This window comes from Podarcis muralis, chromosome 2 (assembly GCF_964188315.1).
Source record: "Podarcis muralis chromosome 2, rPodMur119.hap1.1, whole genome shotgun sequence".
Lineage (NCBI taxonomy): Eukaryota > Metazoa > Chordata > Lepidosauria > Squamata > Lacertidae > Podarcis > Podarcis muralis.
The window spans coordinates 1936027-1963304 of record NC_135656.1 but is presented as its reverse complement, the minus strand read 5'-3'; the positions used below and the strand labels follow the sequence as shown (position 1 = coordinate 1963304).

The 27278-nt window shown below is 44.4% G+C and overlaps 1 protein-coding gene across 1 annotated transcript in view; it reads right to left on the bottom strand.

Moving 5' to 3' along the window:
* Positions 1-26945, bottom strand: part of HDAC7 (histone deacetylase 7) — a 190105-nt gene extending 163160 nt beyond the window's left edge. The window contains exon 1 of the mRNA XM_028721196.2: positions 26840-26945. Coding sequence (XP_028577029.2) covers positions 26840-26858 — 19 coding nt within the window. The 5' untranslated portion in view covers positions 26859-26945. The remainder of the gene's footprint in view (positions 1-26839) is intronic.
* Positions 26946-27278: the final 333 nt, after the last annotated feature.

The window sequence follows — 27278 nt, the reverse complement described above, 5'->3', positions numbered from 1 at the left end:
TGGTCTGCTAGCGTTATTTTTAAAAGCTTTATGTATACACCTTACAAATGTAATGTGCAAAAAGGGAACTATCAAGGCAAAGACAATTAAAAGAGAGAGAGAGCTGCCAACACATTTATCTTCCATACTTTAATATGGAAGATTTACAACATTTCAGTGTGGCTGATGATTTTTATTTTTATTGCCTAAAATAATAATTCCACCTAGAACACCACATTCTTCTAAAGCTCAAGCAGAGGGGTCCTTTCACTCACCCTTCTCTCTCACACACCCAAGTAAAGGACAGAGAGCAAAAAGCAAAAGTATGAATCACTCCTGACTATATGTGTGTCCATTTAACTCCCCCCATGTTCTGCAGAAAGAAGGGGAAATAAGCTGGGGACCATGCATTCTTTCCCCCAATCTCCTCCAGCCTGTTAATCTCATGGCCCCTTCCAGAGCTTTTTTCCTGGGGGGACGAAGGTGTGCATACCCCTAAACATTTTGTGAATCTAAGTTTGGCCTCATTGAGGGGCAGTGTTTCAATGTGAGCAGGAAAATGAGAGTACCTCTAAACATATTTTTAGGGAAAAAGCACTGGCCCCTTCCATTACAACCTCTCTCTTTCCCTACAAGTCTCTTACCTATTGTAGCATCCATGACTGATCTCTTAAGACGGGTCCACAAAGCATGCTGAGGTCGGTCTCTATCATGGCGGCTCGTAGGTTAATTAAGCTAATGGCACCACGGAAGGCTTGGGTGTCTCGGTACTATCAGGTGTCCTGCACATGCTCAGACATTCTGCACCAAGTGGAGTAAATAAAATAGAACAGCACCTTCCCTGTTGTCATGTGCTGCAACCTAAACTGCTAAACTATTGAAGCACACAGAGGCATAAGCCAAACTAACAAAATGACCAAAAGGTATCTGGGATGGCCAACCGCAAGAGGACATCACCTGGACCTTCCATAGCTCTACTTGTAGGGAAATGAGAAGTTCAGCTGCTCACCTCACTCCTGAAGGTACAAGCTGAGCCGTCAAAAGTTTTCCCTGTGCTGCAAGGATAGGGATCCTTGGCCCTCCAGATGTTGCTGGACTGCAACGCCCATCGTGTCTGGCCATTGCCCATGTTGGTTAGGCCTGATGGGAGCTGGAGTCCAGCAAAACCTGGAGGACCACAGGCTCCCCACCCTCAGTTCAAAGAGCAGCATTACATTTCATTATACTGGTTTTCAAAATAATTTTTATAAAGTTTTATAAATACTGGGGGGAAATCATACTCGCATTGCAGGGGATTGGACTAGATGACCCTCATGGTCTCGTCCAACTCTATGATTCAATGACTCCAGCTCCCATCATCCCAGACCATTGGCCATTTTGTCTAGGGGGCTGATGGGAGCTGGAGTCCAACAACATCTGGAGGGCACCAGGTTCCCCACCCCAGTTTAAGGGAATCTTGGGGGGTCCTTGGAAACACTGCAAGACTCCTCAAAGCAGCGCCAGCCTAAGAGATGATGATGCCTGAAGCCAAATGGTGCCGCTCAGGCATCCTAGAACCAACATTTCAAAGCCTTTCTGCCCTCCATTTTAACCCTCTTCTCTTGAGGGTCAGCAGCGGCACCCTGCGAGCCGCACCCTGGTCCCAGGAAGCCAGTTCTTGCTGCTTGGCTCCCGGCCTCCTCTCCTCTTCTCATTCTTGTTTATTTAGTTTCTGTTCTGCTGGAGTTATTTTTAGGTAGTGATGCCTAGGGTATTTTGATGAAGGATATCCGGTCTAAGCCACTTTCTGGGAAGCCCATATGCTTTAATTACTAACAGCCCCATTCAGTTGTTGCGAACAAACATAGAGCTGAGTCGTTTCGGTGGGGCCTGTTGAGTCAATCAGGAAGCCTCTTGCAGCAGCAGAGAGAGAGAGTAAGCAAAAGAACAAGTCCAGGCAACGGTTGCTGCTCAGGGTTTTTGACAGGCCGGAGGGTGAATACTGTCAGATGGTTTGCCAGCAGATACATCTGGAATTTGGAGCTAAATGTTTCAGCACCAATCTGGATATACTGATCTGACCATTTATTTAAAAACCATTTTGGCTTCACATACGGAAACACGATTATAGCTCCCACAAGGGTACCACAGCCATGCATTCTTAAGACCATGTTTTCCCACCCCCACCCCCTTTCCATTTATAGATATCTGTGGTGGTGTTTATTTGTAATGTTCTGAACCCAATTTTAAAAAATTGTTTTGAAACTAGTTATTAGTTGCTTTTATTTGGTGGTTGTAAATCACTTTTCCAGTTGGATGGAGAATCGTGTGTTGAGAGTCCTGCGTTGCAAGGGGCTGGACCAGGTGACCCCCAGGGTGCCTTCCAGCTCCACAATTCTATGACTTCCATGACCTTGACATTTGTATGAAAGGTGATTCATAATTAAATATAACAACAACAACAACAACAACAACAACAACAACAACACCTGCCTATGGTAGTTTAAAGCACTGGCAGCTGGCAAGATATTCAGGATCCTTCAGATGCTGCAATTCTCCAGATTTTGTGATATGGTTTTCAGCTAAAAAAATAATATTAATTTTTTTTAAAAAGTAAATTAGAATAAAAAGTGCATACATTGAGATAATATATCTATTTAATTGGCACTTTGAGAGAAAACACAGGTGTTCTTATAGTTTTTAACAGATTAATGTGGAAATGGGACGGGACGGGCAGATACAAAACTGACATGTGCGAGAAACAGACTGACTCCATCCATTCCTGGATATCTCTGAGAAGCTCATAAGCCACATCAACTTTCTTCTTCTGCAACATCCTGCCTTGACCCATCCACATTCCTACATTACAAAGCCACATCTCCCTGACACCATTCTGCCAATGTTAGGACTGTACACAAACAGCAGGAGTTGCCTTTAGCCATTAAAACACTTTGCACTCACGATGGTACTGTATTCTTTCTCTGAATGTGGATGGTAAGAATAGGTGTGGAGAAAGTTTTATAAGACATGCTGGATCCTGAAATGGGGTGAACTTATTTCCACCCACCCCAGTGAAGTTCTGCTTCCTGCCCCTGAAATTTTTGTCCAGCACACAATGAAACATCTGTCGCATCGCTGTCCTAAAATTGAAACACAACACGTACACACACAGCTATGCTCACTCCTCTGATCTGACTAATTACGGAATCTCTCAGGGGAAGCACTGGGTCTGATAAAGAGCGCTCTGTTTTCCCTCCTCCACATTTGCTAACTGAAAAAAAAATCTGGTGTCTATTTTTAACCCTCGAACGCCCACGCCATGGGTGCGCCTTGTGCTAGAGAGTACAAGCAGGCTGATCTGCTCTCTGCTCTGTTGGGAGTTTGCCAGTTTCTCAGCTACGGCTGGCAACGGTTTCTGCTCACAAGGGCAAATAACAACTAGAGCAGCACTGCAGCAGATCTGGTGGGGAGCAGTGGTGGAGTGACTGCTGCCTCCAAAATCTATGCACTTGGCATAACTATACAAATTGTTGCAACCCACCCCTGGGACCCGATGGTGAAGGGCAGTTAATAATGATGGTGATGATGATGATGATATATTGCATGTGCCATATCTCAGCACTTCTCAGACTTTTGATACCCAAAATACACCCCTCTTCTTTTAAAAAATGAAATCACAGGATTTATAAATTGCACTGGAAAGGATTTCCTTTAGAGTCTTTACCTGCCCTCACAGGAACCCACTTTCTGCATGAGTCACTGTTCTGGCTATACTGCCCGATTAAAAGGAGACCCACCCAGTACAGGAACTCATGCAGAAAGCCAATAGAAAGCCAATAGATTGTTTTTTTAAAGAGAATCACAGAATAGAGCTGGAAGGGGGGGCATCTAGTACAACCTCTTGCTTAAATGGCGATGGGGATTCCACCACATCTCAAGGCAATTTGTTTCCCCATCAAGCAACTCTTACCATTCTCCTAACATTTAACCCCAAACTGCTTTCCCGCTATTTCCATCCACTGGAAGGCCACATTTGGGCTCTGAGGTTCTCCACATTTGCTCTACGGGTACAAAATAGAGTAGACATGATAGTCACCCACCCTCCCTATCATGGCATCCTTGCCAGTTATCAACCCTTTATTCTACCCTTTTTTTCTTTCTTTAAGCTAGTATCCTACAACCAGAGATATTTGGCTTAAGGTAGGTTGGGAGTGGGGAGGGAAGGGATGCTAAGGAACTGAGCATGGGGGGTGTTTGTGTATGTGTGTTTGCAATAAACTTTCAAGAATGCTGCATAATTTATTTTTAAAAACCTGGCTTAGTTTAACCTGACAATGAATGAAAACATGCTATAAAATAAGCCAGTTATTATTTGTTTTATGATGTTGCAATCTGTGTGTCATATGCAGCTCATTCAATTATGAGCTTGTTGCTGAAATGAACCTTCGATTTAGCATCTTATGCTGGGAAAGAGGGTTGGAGGGGGGAGGAATGCAACTAAAACAAATGACAGAGAACAACCATCGGAATGCATGAAGTCCTTCCGAAACAACGTCCTGCCCTGTCCTGCCTTTTTCGTACCAAAGGCACGTCTCTTTCCAAATGGCCACTGAAATGCATCAAAACTGTTCTGGATCCTAATGCAGGTAACTTGCAAGGGGTCCCCTGTAGGCTTACCCAGACATGCCACTGCTTTCAGTGAGACTTACTCTCAAGCAAGCCTGCACTGGGCTGGGGTTTGCACCGATCTTGTACATGAATGCAAGAAGCACAACAAAGTGAGAGGGGTTGGACCACTATTGTGTGCACTGACTGTTTTGTAGAATCATAGAGTTGGAAGGGATCAAAGGGTCATCTAGTCCAGCCCCCTGAAATGCAGGAATCTCAGCTGAAGCATCCATGACAGACAGTGGTGTAGCGTGGGTTGTCAGCACCCGGGGCAAGGCAAGTAATTTGCGCCCCCTAACCCATGGATTTGCGCCCCCTAACCCGTGGATTTGCGCCCCCTAACCTGTGGATTTGCCCTAACCCCAGATGTTGCGCCCGGTGCGGCCGGCACCCCCTGCACCCCCCACGCTACGCCACTGATGACAGATGGCCATTCAGCCTCTGCTTTAAAACCTCCAAGGAAGGAGAGCCCACTTCTTCCAGTTTATTGTTATTTGACTGGACCTTTTGAGATCAGCTTGCCACCTTTTGGAAAAACTGTTCCCACTCTTGATACAAGGTCTGAAAGAGAGAGAGCAGCCCAGTTTCCAGACGGGACAGGCCACACAAGTTACTTAGAACCTTTTCAGATTTGTTGTGTAAGAGGGGAGCACTTTCACGAGCATCTAAGGAGAAGAAGAGGGTTGTTCCTAACTGCTTGTTTCCTAAACTCTGTCCAACCTAGGCCGAAACACGCTGAGAAAGAAGGTTTCCACCCATCCCATGAGGGAGGCATTCGACAGCCAAAGCCCATTCTGAGCAGCTGGGCTGTTACCATGACGTTCAATCTACAAGTTGGTTTTGCAATAAGAGCCCCCTGCTAACATACCATCAGCCCTGAACAACCCACTCCCCTGGAGCACTTTGGGAGTTTGCAAAGTCATGCAGATGTCCTGCAAGAGGCACTAGCTGAGGTACTACAGGCCAGGGGTGGCGAAGCTGTGGCCCTCCAGATGTTATGGGAATGGGGAACAGGAGACACCATCATCTCCTTTGCTTCAAGCAGCAAAACATATTGGGTCAGCTCTGCACACTCCTTCTCCCCTTCTCTCTGGCTAACCTCTGGGTAAATGAATACTTAGGCCCTGTTCACACAAGCATGCTCATTCCTCTAACATCAAGGGAAGACTTGAATGTATAAATGGGTCAGTACAGAGAAAACACTAAAGGATTAAAAAACCCTATCATATATTTCAGAGGGCTGCTGAAAGGCTAACAGTGCTGTGCATCTCAGGAAAGGGCAGGGTGCAAATGAAATCAGGAAAATAAAGACATACACAGATGCAAGCAATGGCAAGCACTCTAAAGGCACAACACTCCTTGCATGTAACTGTCACACTCTCTGGCCTGGAAACCCATTCCCAAATTCCAGATGTGCAAAGTCAATTGTTGTCAGCAATGTCACTTGGAAGCTCATGTTCACCCCACATCACAAATCAAGCCCCATTTCTCATTAATCCTCTCTTACCCAACTCAGGATTTAAACTGAGCACCTCCTTCCATGCGGCTGAATGCTGCGACACCAGGGCCCCAGGGCATTTTCCAGGGCACCTGAGTTCTTACCATCATTGTCCTTCCCCTGGAAACTCCATGTTCCAAGTTCATTGTGCCTATAACATTGCTGGGCATCAAATGTGGGCAGCAGGAGGCATTCAAGCCTTCCCGTACTCTCATCTGTATCACCAAGTACAATAGCATCTGTATTTTAAGAATGCGTTCAGGCAGCGGGGGTGACAGGGGTGGACGGACAAGTTGTTTTTCTATAGTATTCTTAGTTGAATTGAAATTAGCAAAAGGAAGTCCATCCCTATGTTGTTGTTGTTTAGTCGTTTAGTCGTGTCCGACTCTTCGTGACCCCATGGACACCAGGCACTCCTGAGTACATATCCCTATGTACTCAGCACTAAAGGGAAAGCACACTTTGCATGCTCAGAGGCTTTCTAGGAATAATTGCTTCACAGATTCCATGGGTGAGTCCTGGTTTCCTGCATTCCTGAGCTAAACCCCAGTGTGCCCCAGCTTAGCTATGCTGCTCCATCACAAAATGTACTATGAAAACCATCCCCTACCCCCCCACACACCTTTATGTACGTTTGTGGAATGAAACCATCGGTCGGGTCATGTTTCTGAACCATCATGGCTCCCCATAGCAACCATTAGTGATGTTGCCAAAAGGCAGCCACCAGAGAGAACTGGTGCCTAGGAGTGGAAGTCACCTCAGAAGTGAGAGAGGTGGGGGCAAGAATGTGGTCAGCCGAAATGCAACCCAATAGATATTTTCTTTGGACAGCCTGAAGGCGAGGAAGCCCCAGCTGCGTAACCTACTCAGGCAAAAAACATCACTTCTGCTCCGAATGGGGCAGGTTTAAACAATTCAGAGCAGGGGTGATGCAAAAGGGTCTCAAGTTTCATGACTCATGGTGATGACAGCGAGTCAGCGGAATCTGCATTAGAAACCCAAGTTTGGCTCTGGTGCATCTTGCCCCAGGATCACCCCCTTCATGCAGAAGGGAAAAAATAAAAAGGTCTTGGGTTGGATCTTGGGGCTTCAATCCCCAGTAGAATGGCAGGACACTCCCCAGCCCCAACTCTGCCCACGCAGAAAGGGAGGGGGGGAAAGCCCTCCCCATTGCTGCTGGGCTGACCACCACCAAAGGTTGGAAAGCAGAAGAGTGTCCCTTGGAAGGGTCAAACCAGGTGTGGGAAACCTCTTCTGCCCCCCAGACCTTGCCGACCTACAACTGATAGTCCTGCTGGCTGGTTTAAGAAGAAACATAGCACAGACTTTTAAGTAACCGTTCACCTGATTGCCTGTAGTGAGTTAAATTTACTTAGAAGCGACCAGAAAGGAAAACATACTAAGAATTGATGCGTGTGTCCCCCTCCCTCCGCCGCCACTTTTTAGACCACAAATGACTCATGTGGGGATTCTAAGGGCAGCCAGACACGCAAACATTTTTTTGTGGGCGAGCATTTTTGTGGACGGTGTTAAGCACTTGTACTTTGATGTACAGGTACCGCAAATCAATGTATCATGTATCCTTGATGGTTTGATTTTTTGTGCAAACAGAACCCATGGTACCTTTCCACCATAATTTTGCTGGTGATACCTCTGAAGGACAAGCGCCATTCACACTTGCCTGCTCCTCACTTGCAACATGCATGCATGATGACTGCAACACTAGGTAATGGCTTGCAGGATCAAAGGAGTCGTTACAGCACAGATGGAGGCTTCTGAGTGAGCTCAAACACAGTATGACCATCCCTACATTTGGGCAATGGGAGAGGCACATGTCAATTGTTATGCAAAAATCTCACAATATCCACAATTAAAACCACACACTGGGATTTCACCCTGACCTGGGTTCCCATATCAGACAACAATTATATTCAGTCTGAACCCTCCAGAGATATGTCATTTCCCCCTTCAAGTGACTCAGCGGAAGCACTCTGTACATGCTTAGAAGTACTCTCTCATATCTCCTGGACTTGACTATCCCTGGCACTGAAAACTATTTCTACAGTTGCATATTGACTCTGTTTTGCACTATATTCTGAAATCTTTGTGAAATCTGCAATGACAACAACAACAACAACAACAACAACTGTGCACCCAGGGCACCAAACTCAAGAAAGTCTGGATTTTGTGGGCTGCACAAAGCAAGCAAAGCAAGCAGACTTGCACAATTTCATGTATTTTGTGTAATTTATTGTGCAATATTTTGTGTTTTGCACAATTTGTCCTGGTTTTATTACATGTGGGGAGGGGCAAGAATCTGTGGAGGGCATTCAAACCCCGGCTCCACCCACTAGGAAACATTATTGACACAAACTGACTCCTTACCCCTGGTCCAAGGATTGCTGGATCAGAACTAAGAGCCATCTAGCCCAGAATTCTGTTCCCAGCACTGGCCAACCTTAACTGTCCCGATTTAAGCAGGACATTCCATTGGGGGGCATGCTCTCACAAGAGTCGTATATGTGGGAGCACAGCCCCAAGAATGTGTGTCCCGATTTTCCTCTGGGCCACGTTGGAGGGTATGCCAGATGCTTCTGAGAAGCTTACTTGAAAGCAACAACAATCCTCTCCTGTTGTCTATGTCCATCTGATATTCTGAAGAACACAGCCCCCCCCCCAAAAAGACACACCTAGGCTCCCTTGCACCCTTGGCAAGGAGCTGTATCGGCACCTCCAAAGCCAGGAGGACCATGGACAATAAACTCAAAAAGTTTGCTTTTTGTGGCCTTTGTGGGCTCCTAGCCACTCCGAGTCAGAGGCAAGATTTTTCCGCCCCCCTGGGCTTGTGCCTTTGACAGGGCTAACGCAACCAACCCCTAGGTGCACCCCTAAACATGGAGGCTCTATTTAGCTTTTGAGCTTTTAAGCGTAACTTTGTAGCCAGAAGGCTTAGAAATGTGCTTTTCAAAAAGAAAGAAAGTCGAGATTTCCATAAAGCTGAATTCTACATTCAGCATCTACACATCCCCTTGACTGTAACTTTTTTCCCCGGAGGGAAGATGCTAGTCTGCTTCAGCAAAGAGACCTTTAAAGATTAACAAAGCGATTGCGGCATATAAGCTTTCATGGAACAGAGTCCACTTCTTCCTGCATGTGATGAAGTGGACGGTGATCCATGAAAGCTCATGCCATAATATGTTTCTTAGTCATTAAGGTACCACAAGCCTCATTTGTGGTTTGTGCGCTTTGTAGGTCAGGGATGGGGGACCCGTGGTCCTCCAGATGCTCCTGGGCTCCCAACTCCCATCAGCGCTCACCAGCCAACTTGGCCAACAGTCTAGGATGATGAGAGCTGCAGTCCACCAGGAACATCTGGAGGGTCACAGGTTCCCCAACCCTGTGATAATAATCCCTGGAGACTCTTGACATCTTCGTCTTAGGGGGTGAGATGAAAGATCCTGTTGCTTACTTCCCGTGTTTGTCTTGTTCTTCGGCATATGCAGAAGCCTAGAGGTGATGGAGAGAGAGACCTCTGCAGACTCCAGACCTCTTGCCTTTCTTGTCTACTGGAGGCATAACTCTCAGCTGGAGGTTTCCAGAGGGACGGTAAATATTTGGGGATAGTTGCTATGACCCCTCCAAGACTCGCAAATGCTTATTTGGTTGTCGTCATCAGTTATCATTCCCTTGGGGAGCCTGACAATGCAAAACCATGTTCACGGTGGATGAAAGAGAAAATAAAAACAACACACGCTCACATAAACATAGAAGACTCCCCCCCCCCATAATAATAATGGGGGGGAGGGAAGGGAGGGCTTGTTTGAAAAATGAACACGCAGCACAGCCCCTACTTCCTGCGATGAGGAGAGTGAACAGGAAGTCCCTGTTTCCTGCTTGTAGAACACAGAGCCCGATCTGACGCCTCCAATCAGAAAACAAGCATAGCTTTGATTAAACAAACAAAAAGGGCCACAAAAGTCTCTCCAGCAGTCACTTGCAGCCCAGGTCAACACCACTGTTGGGGAAACAAGGGAGGGAGGGAGGCTTGTAGCGCTGTTAGCAGAACAATCCTTCATGTTTGTTTTCTTTGCTGCTGCTTCGTCCTACAGCCCCCTTCGCCAACCCAGCCCCCTCCAGATGTTTGGGATTACAACTCCCATCAGCAAAATATCTAAGGGGATGCCAAGTTGGCAAAGGGTGACTTACAGCACCAAAACCACCAGGGCAGCCTTGGTGGTCATACAGGCGCTCAACCCCAGATCAGCGCGTGAAGATCAAGTGGGTACTATCCATACCATCGCTCCTGAAGCTATGTCTTGCATCCCATCCTATCAGAGTTCCTTCCCTCCTGATCACTTCCTCGTTTTTCTTTTCTGGCTTCTGAAAGTTTATCTTTCTCCCCTTCACACGTACACACACACACACACACACACACACTCAACTTTAACTCCCATCAACCCTGGCCACACTTTCTAAGGCTAATGGGAGCTGTAGTTCAGTAACACCTGGAGGGTCAAAGGTTCCATTTTAAAGAACAACAACAACCATTTGATAAGAATAATTGATGCCATTTAAAGCACACACACAACTCCCCCCCCCCCCGGGTTCCATGCTCTATTGCTGAGTTACATTCTCCCCCCCACCCCCCAAGAATGTGCTTGCACTGACTTGGGACCCTTTCTACCGAAGATAGGAAAAGAGGTAGTCCTTCAAATGAATTCAGATTTCCAGGGCTTGATGAGCTGCACCTAAGGGGACTAAAAGATTTTGCAGATGTAATCTCAAAGTCTTTGTCTATGATCTCTGAGAATTCCTTGAGAATAGGTGAGGTCCCTGCAGATTGAAAGCAGGCAAATGTTGACCCCAACTTCAAAAAGGGGGGGGGGGGGGAGAAGACCCAAGTAACTACCAACCGGTAAGCTTGACACTGATACCAGGGAATTTCACTATAACAGATAATTAACTGGTTTGTCTGGGAGCAATTAGAAACAGCATGCAGTTCTTAAAAACAAGTCATGCCAGACAAATCTCATTTCTTTTCCTTTTTATAGAGTTACAAGCTTGGTAGATCAGGGGAATGCTCCTGTATCTTGCTTTCAGTAAGGCTTTTGACAAAATCCCCCATGATATTCTTGCAGAAAAGCTGGTAAAATGAGGGCTGGATGAGGTAACTGTTAGGTAGATTTGTAGTTGGTTGCCTGACTGAACCCAAAGAGGATTCATTAATGGTTCCTCGTCATCCTGGGGAAATTGACAAGTGGGGTGCTGCAGGGTTCTGTCCTGGGCCCATTGTTGTTCATCATCTTTATAAATGACTTGTATGAAGGAATTGAGGGGATACTCATCAAATGTGCAGATTACAGAATTATGGAATCATAGAATTGTAGAGTTGGAAGGGACCCTGAGTCCAACCCCCTGATGATGCCAAACTGGGAGGGATAGCAAACACTACCAATGACAGAATCCAGATTCAATATGAATTTAGCAGATTGGAAAACTGGGCACAAACAAAATTAATATCAACAGGAACAAATGTAAGGTTCTGCACAAGCAGCAGCAGAAGAAGCTGCACAAGTATAAGATGGGGGACACCTGGCTTACTAGCAGTACATATGAAAAGGATCTAGGGGTCTTGGTGGACCACAAGCTTCACATGAATCAGTAGTGTGATGCAGCAGCAAAAAAAGCTAATGCTAGTCTATGCTGCCTCAACAAAAGTATAGTGTCCAGATCAAGGGAAGTACCACTCTATTCTGCCTTTGTCAGACCACACCTGGAATACTGTGTCCAGTTCTGGGTATCACAATTTAATGTTGACAAGCTGGAAGGTGTGCAGAGGAGGGCAACCAAGATGATCAAGGGTCTGGAAACCAAGCCTTATGAGAAGCGCTTAGAATCATAGAATCATAGAGTTGGAATAGACCACAAGGGCCATCGAGTCCAACCCCCTGCCAAGCAGGAAACACCATCAGAGCACTCCTGACATATGGTTGTCAAGCCTCTGCTTAAAGACCTCCAAAGAAGGAGACTCCACCACACTCCTTGGCAGCAAATTCCACTGTCAAACAGCTCTTACTGTCAGGAAGCTCTTCCTAATGTTTAGGTGGAATCTTCTTTCTTGTAGTTTGGATCTGAGTATGTTTAGCCTGGAAAAGAGGGGATTAAGAGGAGATACGATAGCCATCGTCAAATATCTCAAGGGTTGCCACATGGAAGAGGGAGCATGCTTGTTTTCTCCTGCTCTGGAGGGGAGCTTGAAGTTGCAAGAAAGGAGATTCCAACTAAACATTCGAAAAAACTTTCTGACAGTAAGAGCTGTTTGACAGTGGAACAGACTCCCATGAGAGGTGGTGGACTCTCCTTCCTTGGAAGTTTTTAAGCAGAGGCTGGATGGTCATGTGTCATGGATGCTTTAGTTGAGCTTCCTGCACTGCAGGGGGTTGGACTAGATGACCCTTGGGTCCCTTCCAACTCTACATTTTCTATGATTCTGTGATTCTGTGATTCTATGATTGTATGTGATGTTAACTGTCATGGCTTTTACCAAAGAACCCTGGAGGTTCTAGGTTGTGTTGGCCCTCAGGCACAGAGCTATCATTCCTAGAGTTCCCTGGGGCAGATAAGATGAAGCTTCCTTATACAGAGTCAGACCAATGGTCCCTTGCACACAGCTGTCTGAACTAACTGGCAAGTGGCAGTGCAATTTCAAACAGGTCGTGTCCTGTCCCCCCCAAGCAAGGGTCATGTAGCTCAGGGGCAGAGCACCTGCTCTGCAGGCAGAAGGTCCTGGTTGAATTCCCCATCTAGGTAGGACTCTGAACTAAGGACTCTGAACTACACAGTTGCTGCCAGTCAATGTAGTCAATTCTGAGCTAGATGGACCAGCAGCCCAATTCAGTACAAGACTACGTTCTGCATGCAAGGCATATGCTCCACCACTAGAGATCTTGCACGGACACAACATTCTGCATGCTTCAAGCTTACTGGAATCCTGGGAGTGGGGTGGGTGTTCATATTAATCTTTTCTATATGCATGACTTGATTTTTTTCTTTTTTGACTGTAATGTGTAGAGTCTTTGTTTGTGTGTTTGTTTGTGTGTTTGTTTGTTTGTTTGTTTGTTTGTTTGTTTGTAGCTGCTAAGACAGGGTGGGGTGCAACAGCCCTCCTGGCACTCATTCAATACTTTTATTAATGGCACTTCCCCCAGCCTTTTTTGTACAGAGCTTAGAACAACGTTAGTGTGTATATTTTAAGACTGTGCCAGCAAACTACAGCCACCTCCTCATTTGCAAGTGATCATTTGCATAAATTGCCAATGCTATTATTAGCTTGCATTTATTTTTAATGCTGGCTTTGAGCAGTTGTTGTACAGAAGACTCTTGAGTTATGGGCTTTTCTCAGAAAAAAAGCTATTACACATGCTAGACAAGCAAGATGGGGTTGTGAGGAGTGGGCAAGATTATGAAATGAACAGGGGGAAGGAAAGTCTGTTGACTAGGAAGGTGTCAGCCTGGTGGACCAAGGCCAGTTCAGGGTTGGTTGATTGGTTAGTTATTTGCATATGTTTCAGTCACACCCATTCAGTCACTGACCAGACCCAGATCTGCTTAGCTTCAGCAAAGTGGTGGCTTCATATGCTTTCCCACCATAACCTGGTTCTACTTATGCAGAAGTAGCTCTTAAAGAAAGACTTGAGAAGTGAGAGGGCTCAGTGGCAGGGCACATGCTTTGCCAGGAGAAGGTCCAAGGACCTATCCTTGGCACTTCTAGTTTAAAAAAATGATTAGAAACCACTTTTGAGCCTCTCTAGGGGAGGGATAGCCAACAATGTTGTTGAACTACAGCTCCCATTATTCCTGATCATTGGCTATGCTGGCTGGGGTTGATTGGAGTTGTTGTAAAAAATGACTGGATGGCCCCCTGTTGGCTACCCTTGCTCTAGGGCTCCCTATGCTCAACCTCAGGCTGGAGTCTTCAGCACAGTTTTCACCACCACACCACTTCAGGCACAGCTCCCACTGCCACACCAGTTAGCCTCAGCTGCCTCCAACACAGTACCAACTCTGCATGTACATAAGAAATGTATACATTTATAAATAGCTCATTGTGCAACACCCAAGCTGAGCTATCAACTTAATATTTTTGGAAAGCAAAAAATGAGCTGAGACACATGCCTTCCGTATAGAGAAGCTGAATTTGGACACTTAACCTCCTGGCCTTCTTGTGGTTACAGATGCAGCTGCTTGTCTTTCGAGCACAGAATACAGAAGGACTTCATTGTAATTAACCAAAAAAAAGTGCTGTACCAGGAACTTCAAGACAGCTGTTTTCTTACTGGCAGAAGACTCGTGACATTCAGAAAAACTATCGAGGTGTTTGCTTTCACTCCCCTGAAGGTCTTATAAAGCTTGGCAAGGGTCTCCCCAAGAATGGTCCATGGAATTTCCTTTTTTTTTTAAAAAAAAAAAGATCTTTATTAAAATTTTCAAAGTATTACAAAATGAAAAAAGAAAAAAGAAAAATAGAAAATAAAAAACAATTCCATCTTTCCGTCACTTGTCTTTCATTTGCTTGTTTCCCGGACCTCCTCACACCTCCCTTTTTTGTATTCCAATTCAATTTATTAGTTCAGCAAATCCTTTCCCTCTTTGTTTATCCTAGTCTTTAATCTTAAAATATTGTAACATTAAATTTTTACCTGTTAATAATCCATTTTTTTCATATTCCTTATAGCGTTATAGCTAAAAACCACTTAACTTTTTATCCAACATCATTCTAACATTCATTAATTTTACAATATTTCTGTAGATAGTCTTTAAATTTCTTCCAATCTTCTTCCACCGACTCTTCTCCCTGGTCTCGGATTCTGCCGGTCATTTCTGCCAGTTCCATATAGTCCATCACCTTCATCTGCCATTCTTCCAGGGTTGGTAGATCTTGTGTCTTCCAATACTTTGCAATAAGTATTCTTGCTGCTGTCGTGGCATACACACGTGGAGAAAGGCCTCTGGTTTCTTCAAGAAGGTATATTTAAATACCTTTTTCATTTCATTATATATCATCTCCCAGAAAGCCTTAATCCTTGGGCACGTCCACCAAAGGTGAAAGAATGTACCTTCAGTTTCTTTACATTTCCAACATTTATTATCGGGCAAGTGGTAGATTTTTGCTAGCTTGACTGGGGTCATGTACCACCTGTATATCATTTTCATAATATTCTCTCTTAGGGCATTACATGCCGTAAACTTCATACCTGTGGTCCATAACTGTTCCCAGTCAGCCATCATAATGTTATGTTCAACATCTTGTGCCCATTTAATCATAGCAGATTTCACCGTTTCATCCTGATTATTCCATTTCAACAGCAAGTTATACATCCTTGACAAAGTTTTAGTTTTGGGATCTAACAGTTCTGTTTCCAATTTTGATTTTTCCACCTGGAATCCAATTTTTTTGTCCAAATTGTATGCCTCCATTATTTGATAATAATGAAGCCAATCTCGCACTTTGTTTTTTAGTTTTTCATAACTCTGCAATTTCAGTTTGTCTCCCACTTGTTCCAAAATTTCCCAATATTTCGGCCATTTAGCCTCCATATTGAGTTTTTTCTGAGCCTTCACTTCCATCGGTGACAACCACCTTGGGGTTTTATTTTCAAGTAAGTCCTTATCCAGACATTAAACAGTGCTTTCCTGACAATATGGTTTTTAAATGCTTTGTGTGCTTTGACCTTATCATACCACAAATATGCATGCCATCCAAATACATTATTAAAACCTTCCAAATCCAAAATGTCTGTGTTTTCGAGAAGTAGCCATTCTTTCAACCAGCAGAACGCTGCTGATTCATAATAAAGTTTAAGGTCTGGCAGGGCAAATCCACCTCTTTCCTTTGCATCCGTTAATATTTTAAATTTTATTCTGGGCTTCTTGCCCTGCCAGACAAATCTAGAAATATCTCTCTGCCACTTCTTGAAACAATCCATTTTATCCAAAATTTGCAATGTTTGAAACAAAAATAACATTCTTGGCAATACATTCATCTTTATCGCAGCAATACGGCCTAGCAATGAAAGCTTCAAATTTGACCAAATTTCTAAATCTTTTTTCACTTCCGTCCAGCATTTTTCATAATTGTCTTTAAATAAGTTCCCATTTTTAGCTGTCATATTAATCCCCAGGTATTTCACTTTCTTAACCACTGTTAAACCTGTCTCCTTCTGAAACCTCTCTGGTCCATGGAATATCCTAAGCCTGTGGTTGATTCATGCATTCTGTTGTGTCATCTGATGAAGCTTGCCTCCTGAATTCAAGCTCCATACAAGTTTTAGGTGACATAACAGGTTTGTTTGCAAGGCTCTTTACAACCTACTGCCTGCAGCAGGGTTCCTAATTCAAAGGATCAAAAGGGAGGGGGAGGCTGCTATATCCTAGAAGGGGACAGCATTAATTCCCTGTGCTAGTCAATAGGTCAGCCAAAACCTTTTCATTTCAACCAAAAGCTGCCCCAACCCCTGCTGTCCCAGAGAAACTACTTGCTGTTTTCCAGATGGGAAAAACGAATTAGTCTAAGCCAGTGTTTTCTTAAAAAAATGTTTAGGGGTACTCTCATTTTCCTACTCATATTGAAATACTGCCCCTCAATGACGCCAAACTTAGATTTACGTCCCCCCAGCAAAAAAGCACTGGTCTAAGCTATATTTGGAGCAGAAAAAGTGGCAATAACATGGCAGATGATTGAGGTGGATGACAGAATGTAATACTTTCAGACTACTGCTTTCAAATGGGGGGGGGGTCTCCCTGCAAGTAGAAAACTAACGTAGCAAGCTCAGCTAGAGCACCTCTCTCCAAAGCTATAGTTCTTGGTTTTTTGTTTTAAAAAACATGCAGGGATTTTTTTCTTATTAATGTGAAGGAGCATTCCAAAATGGTAATCCCTCTCCTGAAGTCTGAAGTGGTACAGTCCACTTGGCCCCCCTCAATCAAAAGACAAGGTCAAAGGCTTTAACACTTTTATGTCAGTGCTGTTTTATCAATCAATACATATCATATTAGCCATACAATCCTATTATGATTGTATGAAACAAAAGATTCCCATTCTTAGGTTAAACTGGGGATCATGCATGTAAAAAATAAGAGGGACAGAAATGCTAATATCCTGTCTGTAAACTTGGTTTTCTGAAAACATATTACTGAAACATCTTATAACGGGTCTAAACCAAGGTTCTAATTCCTAGGCAATGTTGTGTTTTCTTTGCTGGCATTTTCAAAACTGCTTTGGAAACACTTTACAAAGTCATCAGTGAATCTGATCTTTCTCAGCTCTTTCCACTACATTTTGCAAAATATTTTCTTGTATGCCTGTTTTACCACTAACTTTTTCCTTTGCCATGCTTGAATTTAAGAGCTGTTTTCATGCATGACTATTGGAACTTGGGTGGTGATAACCTGAAAACAAAAATGCATGCACATTCAATCAGATATGAAGGGCCCACGCTTTTGAAAATGGTTGTTTTCCACCTTCATAAAAGTAATAGAAGCAAGCAGGGTCCTACTCCTTTCCCACTCGTGGCTGACACTCTTCTCTAACATCACATGCCAGATGTATACCTAGTTACTTCATACTTGGGAAACTGTGGCAACTAATAGCTAAACATCTGTGAAGCAACCCTCGGACTCTCTGCCCTCTGCAGGAACTCACTCAAAATGCCCACAAATTGGGTCAAGTGGGCTTCCATATTTGCCCATGCAAAAACTGAACACCATTGCTGTGATGCAGTGACTGAAGATGTAGTCCAGCCAGCCAGCCGGGGGAAAGAGGGAACTGTCTGGAATTCAGAATTATTTCCTGAGCTTTAAAAGAAACTAAAACGTTATATAATTCTATGATTCATTGGTGGTTTTCAAACAAAGGTTGGGTGGCCATCAATCAATCAATTTATTTAATTTTATTTTTTAATTAAATTTGTATACTGCCCTTCATCTGAAGATCTCAGGGTGATTCACAGCATTAAAATACAAAATAAAAACACAAAACATATAATAAAAACAAAACAAAACAGACCCATAACACCCCTCCCCAAACACACTGAAAAGGACATAGAATGCTAATCAGCCAAGGGGATCTTTAGCTGTGATTCTTGCATTGCAGGGGGTTGGACTAGATGACCCTCGTGGTGCCTTCCAATTCTACAATTCTCTGATTATGTTTCCAGATCTGGACATTACCCATCTTTGTTAACATAGCAAAGTCTCACTGCTAAGCAAACAACACACTAACAGATCAACATACACACCAACTCAGAGGTAAGCCCCAGGTAAGTGTGTATATAGGTTTACACCCACATCACAAAATAATTTTCTCTTTGAGCTACCCAAATAACCAGCACCTTGGTCAGCAACTAGTTTTGCCAGAGGGCCACTCTGAAAAGGGAGTGGGGCATGGTCTTCCCAAATGCCTTGCTGCCACTGCACATTGCCACAACTCTTTCTGTAGCAGGCAATAGAGAGGGACATGAGGCAAGGTGCCAGGTTATAGCCAGGGATAACAAAATACTCACCCTTAGCAAACAGGTTCACGTGAAACTACTTTTGCGTTTGCTGACTTTAAAATAAGAAGACCCTGTTACTAGTACATGAATTACAAGCAGGGACAAGAGGAGGCACTGTTAAGGGAGGAATCAAAGAAGTGTAACAGATAAATTTACCAGTAGGACCTGAACTGTGAGCAGCAGTAATAAACAATTAGATACTAAGCTGAGTGAAAGAGGGTGGCAAAGAATGGTATGCAGCAGGACAAGGAGGAATTGGGAAACCATGGAGAGATGGGAGGGGGTGGAGTAAAGACACACCAGATAGATGAAGGTAATCAAAATTTGTATGTATTAAAACTTTGGGAAAATATTTTTTAAAAAACAAAACAAAACCAACAACTGACAACGAAGCATTGTCTAGAGACCCATGAAAATATTACTCAAATTTTACTAGCAGAACTCTTCAAAATAAAACAGGAACATCAAATGATACATCCAAAATTATCCATACAATATCTTGTGCACAGGCTCAGTACTGTATCTTAGAAAATATGAAATAATCCAAACAGCCCCATAAACCAAGGTCCCTCTCTCTCCACAATCTGCATTCCAGCTTTCATTGCCTTAGACTATTTACTCTCTCTTCATTTACATCCTCACTCCATGAAGTTTGAGAGACAAAGACTCAAAGGCAACTCCCTTCAAAATAGAGACTTGCAACTCAATACCTTCATCACATGATCTAAGATTACAAAAGTTTAGAGTAACAGAAAACAATCCACAGGTATTCATTAAGCCATTGAGGAGCTTTGTTCTCCTTGGCTTTAATATAGCCCCATGGAAAAACCACATTAAACCTTCTGCAATATAGCTTTAGCCATTTTCAGTTTTAGGCCATCATTAATGCACATATATTTTCATTTCTGTGCGAATTATATCAATTATACTTAACAATTCTTACCTAAAGAAGCTCAGACCATCCCTTCCACAAACACTCCGGTTACAGATAGGTAGCCGTGTTGGTCTGCCATAGTCAAAACAAAAAAAATTCCTTCCAGTAGCACCTTAAAGACCAACTAAGTTAGTTCTTGGTATGAGCTTTCGTGTGCATGCACACTTCTTCAGATACACTGAAACAGAAGTTGCCAGATCCTTCTCACCCCTTGCTTTTTCCTGTAAGACCTATTGCAGTCGTTAAGAGTCGTCAACAGGCTCATCACAGCTATCTGCCAATCATCCATTCCCACCACCCTTCTGAGTAATACCCCTCCCCATCTTCTCACTATATAGAAGGATCTGGCAACTTCTGTTTCAGTGTATCTGAAGAAGTGTGCATGCACACGAAAGCTCACACCAAGAACTAACTTAGTTGGTCTTTAAGGTGCTACTAGAAGGAATTTTTTTTGTTTTGACAAACACTCCGGTTCAAGATGGCTCTTGCTCAAGTTGTGATGCCAGATGTGACCCCCAGGTTCTGCAGAACCCAATTACTGCTATTCTACGCTTATTTTTCAATGAAGAATCACTCTTGCTGAAATCAGAGGGAGTTATATCTCTGCTTCCATTTTAAACGTCAGATATTGTGATGCTCCCCACTTCACAAGGCTCTCAAAGGACTCCATTTTTATTCTGAGTAATCAGAGGGGAGGGGGGAAATTGCTCTATGTCAGTGCTTGGTTGCAATAAATATTTAGCTCTGGGCACTGTTTTATCAAGAGGCAAATAAACTGGCAGAAGTTCAGAGAGGAGCAACAGAAACAATCAAGCAGCTGCAGGAGCTGAGATAGGAGAGAAGATTAAAGAGCAGGATACTTCCAAGGGGTAACCACTTCCAGAGGGGCAGCCTTGTTATCCTGTTGCTGTAAAAGTGACCAGGAGTCTTGTGGCAGCTTTAAGATAGATTTATTCTGGCATAAGTTGTTTTTGTGGACTGGACTCCACTGGTGCATTAAGTCCATGAAAGTTTACTAGACCCATGATAAATCTGGCAGACTGGAAGGTGTCATGACTCTTCGTTGTTTTTGCTTCAAGGGGGTGCTCCAAAGAACCACGAGAATGAGTGAGTTTTTACCTAGAAGTCTTGGAAATTCTGTGTGATCCCTTGGAAATGCAACACATTTCTTCACACAAGTTTGGGGCCATGATTGTGAAAACAGTAAATTCAGTTTAACAACTCTTCCTCCTCCTCCTCCTCTTCCTTTTTAATCTAATTTATTTTGCATGTTTGCAGTCTGCTTCTCAGCTTGGATCGTCAACTGACCAGAAAACAAACCCAACTCAGCTGAGTCCTTGTGCCTATGGCCTAACTGCCAAATTTGTTTAAAAGTCAGAATTCATAGTTGGTTAAAAACATGTCTAAAAAACCAGGGCACCCTGAAAGCTGTTGAGCTTTTTTTTACAAAAATGCCAAAACACCAACACAATTATTCGATTGACTTGCCTAAGATCCAGGATAAAGGGCCACATTTCGGAAATTCCCACCCCTGGGCGTCATTTCTGCCTTTGAAATCCTGGTAATGTCCAGGAAAATCTGGATGTATGGCAGCCCTACTAAACTGAAAAGAAAACCACAAAAAATTAACACAGCCTTCACCAATCTATGCCCTCCAGATGTTTTACAGCATGGCCAATGGTCAGGGATGATGGGAATTGTATTCCAACAACATCTGGAGAACCCACAGGTTTTCCTAGTCAGGAAAACACAGGAAGTATACAGAAAACAGTAGGGTGATCAAGACATAGCTGAAAGCTATCTACCTAAGACATCTGTTTTAGATATTTATTAACTTCACCTTTTTCTTTAACATGATTTTGTGTACATTTGATTTTAATTAGTTTGTGTCTATTTTACTCCTGCTTTATATATAATTAAATCTGTCGACCACTTGGAGATATTTCTGAGCAAGCTGTTTATAAATCTTCTTAATAAAATAAAATAAAGCAATGCATCACCACCGTGGCATCTCATGTTGACATCGTTCTTCTCAGTGGAATCATGGAGAAGCTTTAAGGAGGGGGGCGTGTGGCCCTGCAGCTGTGGCACTCCAGATGTTGAGGGACTTCAATTTCCATCAGCCTCCAGCCAGGTCAGGGATGATAGGAGTTGGAGGACAGAACAACACATATATTGAAAGCACATTCAACCTAAATTTAAAGTGCAAGGTTTTCCCCAGAGGATTATGGGAGCTGTACTTCGCCAGGGATGCTTTGAGGCAGGAACTACACATCCCAAGATTCTTTGGGGGAAAGTCATGCACTTTACATGTATGATGCAGACCTGCCCGTAGCCTGCAGTATCTGCAGTAGAGCCACACAAACTCACCCCCCCCCCTTTCTATCCCGAAGGCAGGCAAGCAAGAGGCATTATCAGAGTGCCATACCCTCCAATGTTTTCCAGCAGAAAATGGGACAAGTGTCAGCTGGTGTGCCGGCTGGCTTGGGCAGGAGCACGACACCCAAAGATGCGTGAATCAGCTGGCTGCCTACCCTGCTTTAGCCCCTACCTGGCAGCTGCTCACTCTCTTCCCTCTTCGCTTGCTTCCTCCACTTGCACTGCACCTCAAACCACCACAACAGCAGCAGTGGCTTTGGCAGAGGCAGAGAGGGGCTGGCATGAGCGGCGCACATGTCCACTCTGGTGGGAAAATGCCCCATCTCACCCTGCACACAAGGGTTCTGCTTTACAAAAGTTCCTCTGCTAAGCGTAAGTGCTGGCTCCACCTCCTCCTCCTCCTCCGCTTGGCAGTGGCAGTGCTGGAGCGGAGAAAACAGGGCATTCTTGGATGAAATCAGAAGCTGGGATGGCTTCTGTAATCCCATGAATGTCCTGGGGAAATAGGGACATTTGACAGGTATGGAGTACAAAGACACAGCACTCGATGAGGGTGTGAAGAAAGGCTGGTAAGGGTATGTGGCTGAGGAGGGTGTGTAGCCTAGGGAGAGTGCCAAGGGCCTAATAAAGAGTTCCAGAGGGCCACATTTAGGTTCCCCAACCCTGATCTATTCCTTTGTTATGAGCATACAGACCTGAACAATGAGCTCCAGATGCCTTGAGTAATGCAACATTTGCCTCTCAGCTAGCCATCCACTACAACGATGGGATATATAAGAATGGACCAGCCAGGTAGTGCCCCTGCCCCCACCCCATCCCACCCCACCGTCTCATGTGTAGCCTTCTGTCTATGGCTTTCTTTCTCCTGCTAAGGGCTGCTTTCCTCTTAACTGGGCCTCAGATCTCCTCCTTCAAGGACAAAGCAAGATCAAGCCAGGGAGCCCACCAGGAAATGCACCACAAAGAAAGAAGTAAACATCCTCCTCCCTTTGTCCAGTTTCCTTTCTAGGATGTCAATCCCCAAAGAATTTGCCAGGACTGCAGGAAAAGCTGCTCAGCTTCCTGCTGCAGCAAAAACAAAAAACCCCATGCTGCAGTTGACGCCTAGGGGACACAGGAAGCTGCCAGAGTTTCTTCACCAACTGGCACAGGCTCTCCAGGGTTTCAGACAAGGGACAGTCCCAGTCCTACCTGTAGATGCCAGAGACTGAACTTGGCTGCTCCTGAATGCAAAGCAGAGAGAATTATAGAATCATGGGACTCTGGAGCTGAAGGGTCATCTACTCCAACCCCCTGCAAGCAGGAATCTCAACTAGAGATTCATCCATAACAGATGGCCATCCAACATCTGCTTAAGAACCTCCATGGAAAGAGAGTACACCACCTCTTGAGGGAGTCCATTCCACTGTCAAACAGCTCTTACTGTCAGAAAGTTATTCCTGATGGTTAGCTGGAATCTCCTTTCTTGTTACTTGAAGCCATTGGTCCTACCCTCCAGAGCAGGAGAAAATGAGCTTGGTCTACCACTGAGCTATGGCCTTTCCATTAGCAGGGAAATCGACTGGTTGCCACAGGCTTCTTGCCTCATTGCCCCCAGGTTGCAGGGTATCTCACAAGTCACAAGACAATCCTTAGCCTGAGAAAACTAGAAATGAAGCAATATGAAGAGTCAGCCATGATTTAGGTCACAGTCCCATGTACAGTTTGATGAGTTTAGCAGTGTGATTCTAGTCAAACGTTCCTTACAGGGGAAATAACATGATTGCAACTTAAGGTTTATTTGGAAGCAAGTCCTACTGAATGCAACGGGATGCGCTTCTGAGTGAGTTGTGCAGGACTGCACTGCAGAGTGAGGCTTCTGAGAACATATAGATATAGATAGGACTGGACTTCAAATGGCATTTATAAAAAAAAGTCAAGCTGCAAGAAAACCTATTCCATGCAGTAGGATAGGGATAAGGAACCTCTGGGCTGAGGCCACATGCACCCCTCCAAGTCCCTCTATCTGGCCCTCAGGACTCTGTCAAGACCACACCGTCTTTCCAGCTCCACCTGCTACTGGCCCTGCCTCACACCATCGTGGAATGTTTTTGCCTGGTTGGAATGTGTCATTGATCTCCAATAATAATATCCTGCTTGCCTGGACATGTCATAGAGAGGGATGTGTGAATGTGTGTAGGAATGACAAAAAGGCAACATTTACCACTGCTGCTCTGCCCACTCCAAGCAGGTATGCCTCTCCAGACTGGTGTTTTTTGCTACAACACGCCACTGATGCAATCACACTGCATTGGCAAAGGATCCATACTGGACACATTGTTCTGCTTTATTAGTTGCTCAGAGATGCTTTCCCAATGTTGCAGCATTATTGTCATCTAGAGGGACACTCTTGTGCTATAGCACAACAAAAGTGGGCAGAAAAATAAACCTGGAGCATTTGGGATATAAAAGAGAGACAGGATTTCAGCAGGAAGCTATGGAACATGTGCACAAACAGTATTGAAAGTGGGATCAGGAATAACTGCCCTGGTATTACTGTGAGCTTAAATCATGATGACTGCATCAAAAAGGGAGAGGCCCTGAGTGGCTGCATGTACGCGGGAGTAAATTGCCACTTGCTACAAGCTGTTCCGCATTGACCCAGTGCAGTGCTTGCACATTTAGGAGGACTGGAATAAATGGGGGGAAATTCTCAAGCAACGCTTCAATCAGTTTTAGGAACAAATAAACAACCATTTATGTTCACCTAATTCTCATTTCCATCCTGGTACTTTTGAACATTCATGCTGCTGTGATCATTGAGAGTTTTTCAACTGAATATATAATGGATTTTCCATGTTAATCTACGATATTTTATTTTTTAAAAAATATAAAATACTCAAATGTTTTCAAAAGTAAAAGATATAAAGTACTGGATTTCTAAAGTGTTGTTGAATATTTTATTAACCAACAATATTTGATTAAAAAAAAATTAAAAACCCATTTTTTACACAACATTTTCAAATGTTCAGAAATGGAATTCAGATTCAGAACCCCCTCTGTTCTTCCCTGGTATTGATGTTAAACTCACTGGTCAGTAGTTACCTGGGTCTTCTCCCCCCCCCCTTTTTTTTTTTTAAAGATGGGGACAACATTTGCCCGCCTCCATTCTGCAGGGGCCTAACCTGTGTGTCTATTTTAGTACAACTCACAAATGCCAAGTCCAGAGCAGAACTGGCTAAATTAGCCAGTGCAGATGCAACTTTATTGTTCTCATCAAACCATGCTTCCTCTCTCGCTCTCAGAAATGTAAATATGTATGCCTTTCCTTCTTCTTTTTTTACACAGTCATGCCTCTAAGCAACCTAAGAATTTGTTCCACTCACAAAACTCCTTGTGCTTCCCCAGTCTCCCTGCTTTGCTGCTTTTGCCTCACTGTCTGAAACCCTTGTACCAAACATCACACCCTGAACCCAATGCATGCCAATTGCAACAAATAACTATGAGAAGCTCTTGAAGGAAGCAGGTGACAAAAGTGAGCAAATAGCACATCACTGAGGAAAAAGTGATCTGCTCTGGATCTATTAGGTGGCAATTGTACACCCAGTTTCTTGTAAGCCCCCTTGAACTCAATGGATAGATTGCAACCCTAGCTGGACTTACTGCCAGTGGCGCAGCGTAGTTTGCTAGTGCCTGGGGTGGGGCAAGTATTGCGGCCCCCCAATGGACTAGGCAGCTGGGTTAGTGGCATGTGTGGAGCCCATGTGGAGGGCAAACAGAGCCTGCCTCCAACAGGCTCCTCACCCGCTGCCTCCATCCACCTGCCCATTAGACAAACCCACCCGCTGCTACGCCTCAGCTGCCTCTGTGCCTGTCATGGGGGCGCCCAGGGCCAGGCTACATATTGATCATACTTAAAAGTTATTAACTTCCTGCCTTCATCCATCCTGAAGATCTCTCCTGAAAGTTCCCTTCCTTGTTATCATCCCCTTTAAAATTCTAGATAGGATTGCACCTTGTCTCCAGAAGGATATCCCCATTGCAGCAGCATTCCAGCTCATACTCAGGATGGGCAAGAAGAGAAGGCCAGGAGGAAAGCAGCAGCACATTGCCTGTGCAGGCTGGGGAGCCACTGAAAGAGGGGTAAATCACAAAAGAGGCTGGCTCACTAAAGCAGAGGGGGAGAACCTTCAACTCCCATCAGTCCCAGCAAGTTGTAGTCCAGCAACATCTGGAGGGCCACAGATTTGCCAGACTCACCCTAAAGGCGTGGACCCTTTCACATGCAACTCTTTCTTTTCAGTCAGGTAGAATGGGCATTCAGTGCTTCAAGGAACAGTTACAACACTAAGCATTTAACTCTATTTCCATGCTTCCCAATAGTAGCATTCTGTGTAACTCAGAACTCTGCCAATTTACCACAACAGACAATGCTGACTAGAAAAGCTAGCTGAACAAACAGTTAATACAGCTTAGACAATTCTGTGCCTTGCCCATTTTATCCATGCTGGGGACTGAAATCGCTGCTGACTTGTTTTAAGAATGTACATCCATAAATCCAGAGTCTGGCTGCGAAGGCATGCGTCGGAAGGCAGCTATGGCATGGCCAGGCCTGTCACAGGAGCCAGGCCACAGAGTTCTTTCTCTCCCACCACGTTCAAGGGGCAGCATAGTGTCAGGCCATGCTTACCAGCTAGTGGTTTCCACCACCAACCCTTTGGGTGCATCGGTCTGCCTCATGTGAGAAAGTAGGAAGTCACAAGACAAGACGCACAGAAAACATCAAGAGCAGCCAGCTACCCGCAAGGCTGCCTGTTCCCGTTTTCTTCTCTTAGGCAAATAAAGCAACCTGTGTGAGCTGCAACGACTCACCCCTGTGGAGTCCATGCATCCAGGGAGCTTTCAGTAAAATCCTCGAAGGCAGCGTCTCATCGTTCGAAGATAACTTCTCTCTCTCTCTCTCTCTCTCTCTCTCTCTCTCTCTCTCTCTCTCTCTCTCTCTCTCTCTCTCTCCCTTTTTAAGAAGGAGGCAGTTTTCTTAAACCACAAGATTTACCGAGGTTCACAGAGAATGAGAGCGAGAGAGGGAGAGAGGGGCAGGCAGGCAGAAGGGGAGGGGCTGGGAAAAAGAAAGGCCCAGAGGCCGTATAGAATGACAATGGAAGGAAATGCTTTATCAGACTCAGAAAGACCAGCCAGCCAGCTCTACCCTGGGAACAAGGGGCGGAGAGAAAAAGAGGCAGAGAGAGAGAGAGAGAGAGAGAGAGAGAGAGAGAGAGAGAGAGAGAGAGAGAGAGAGAGATCCTGCAGA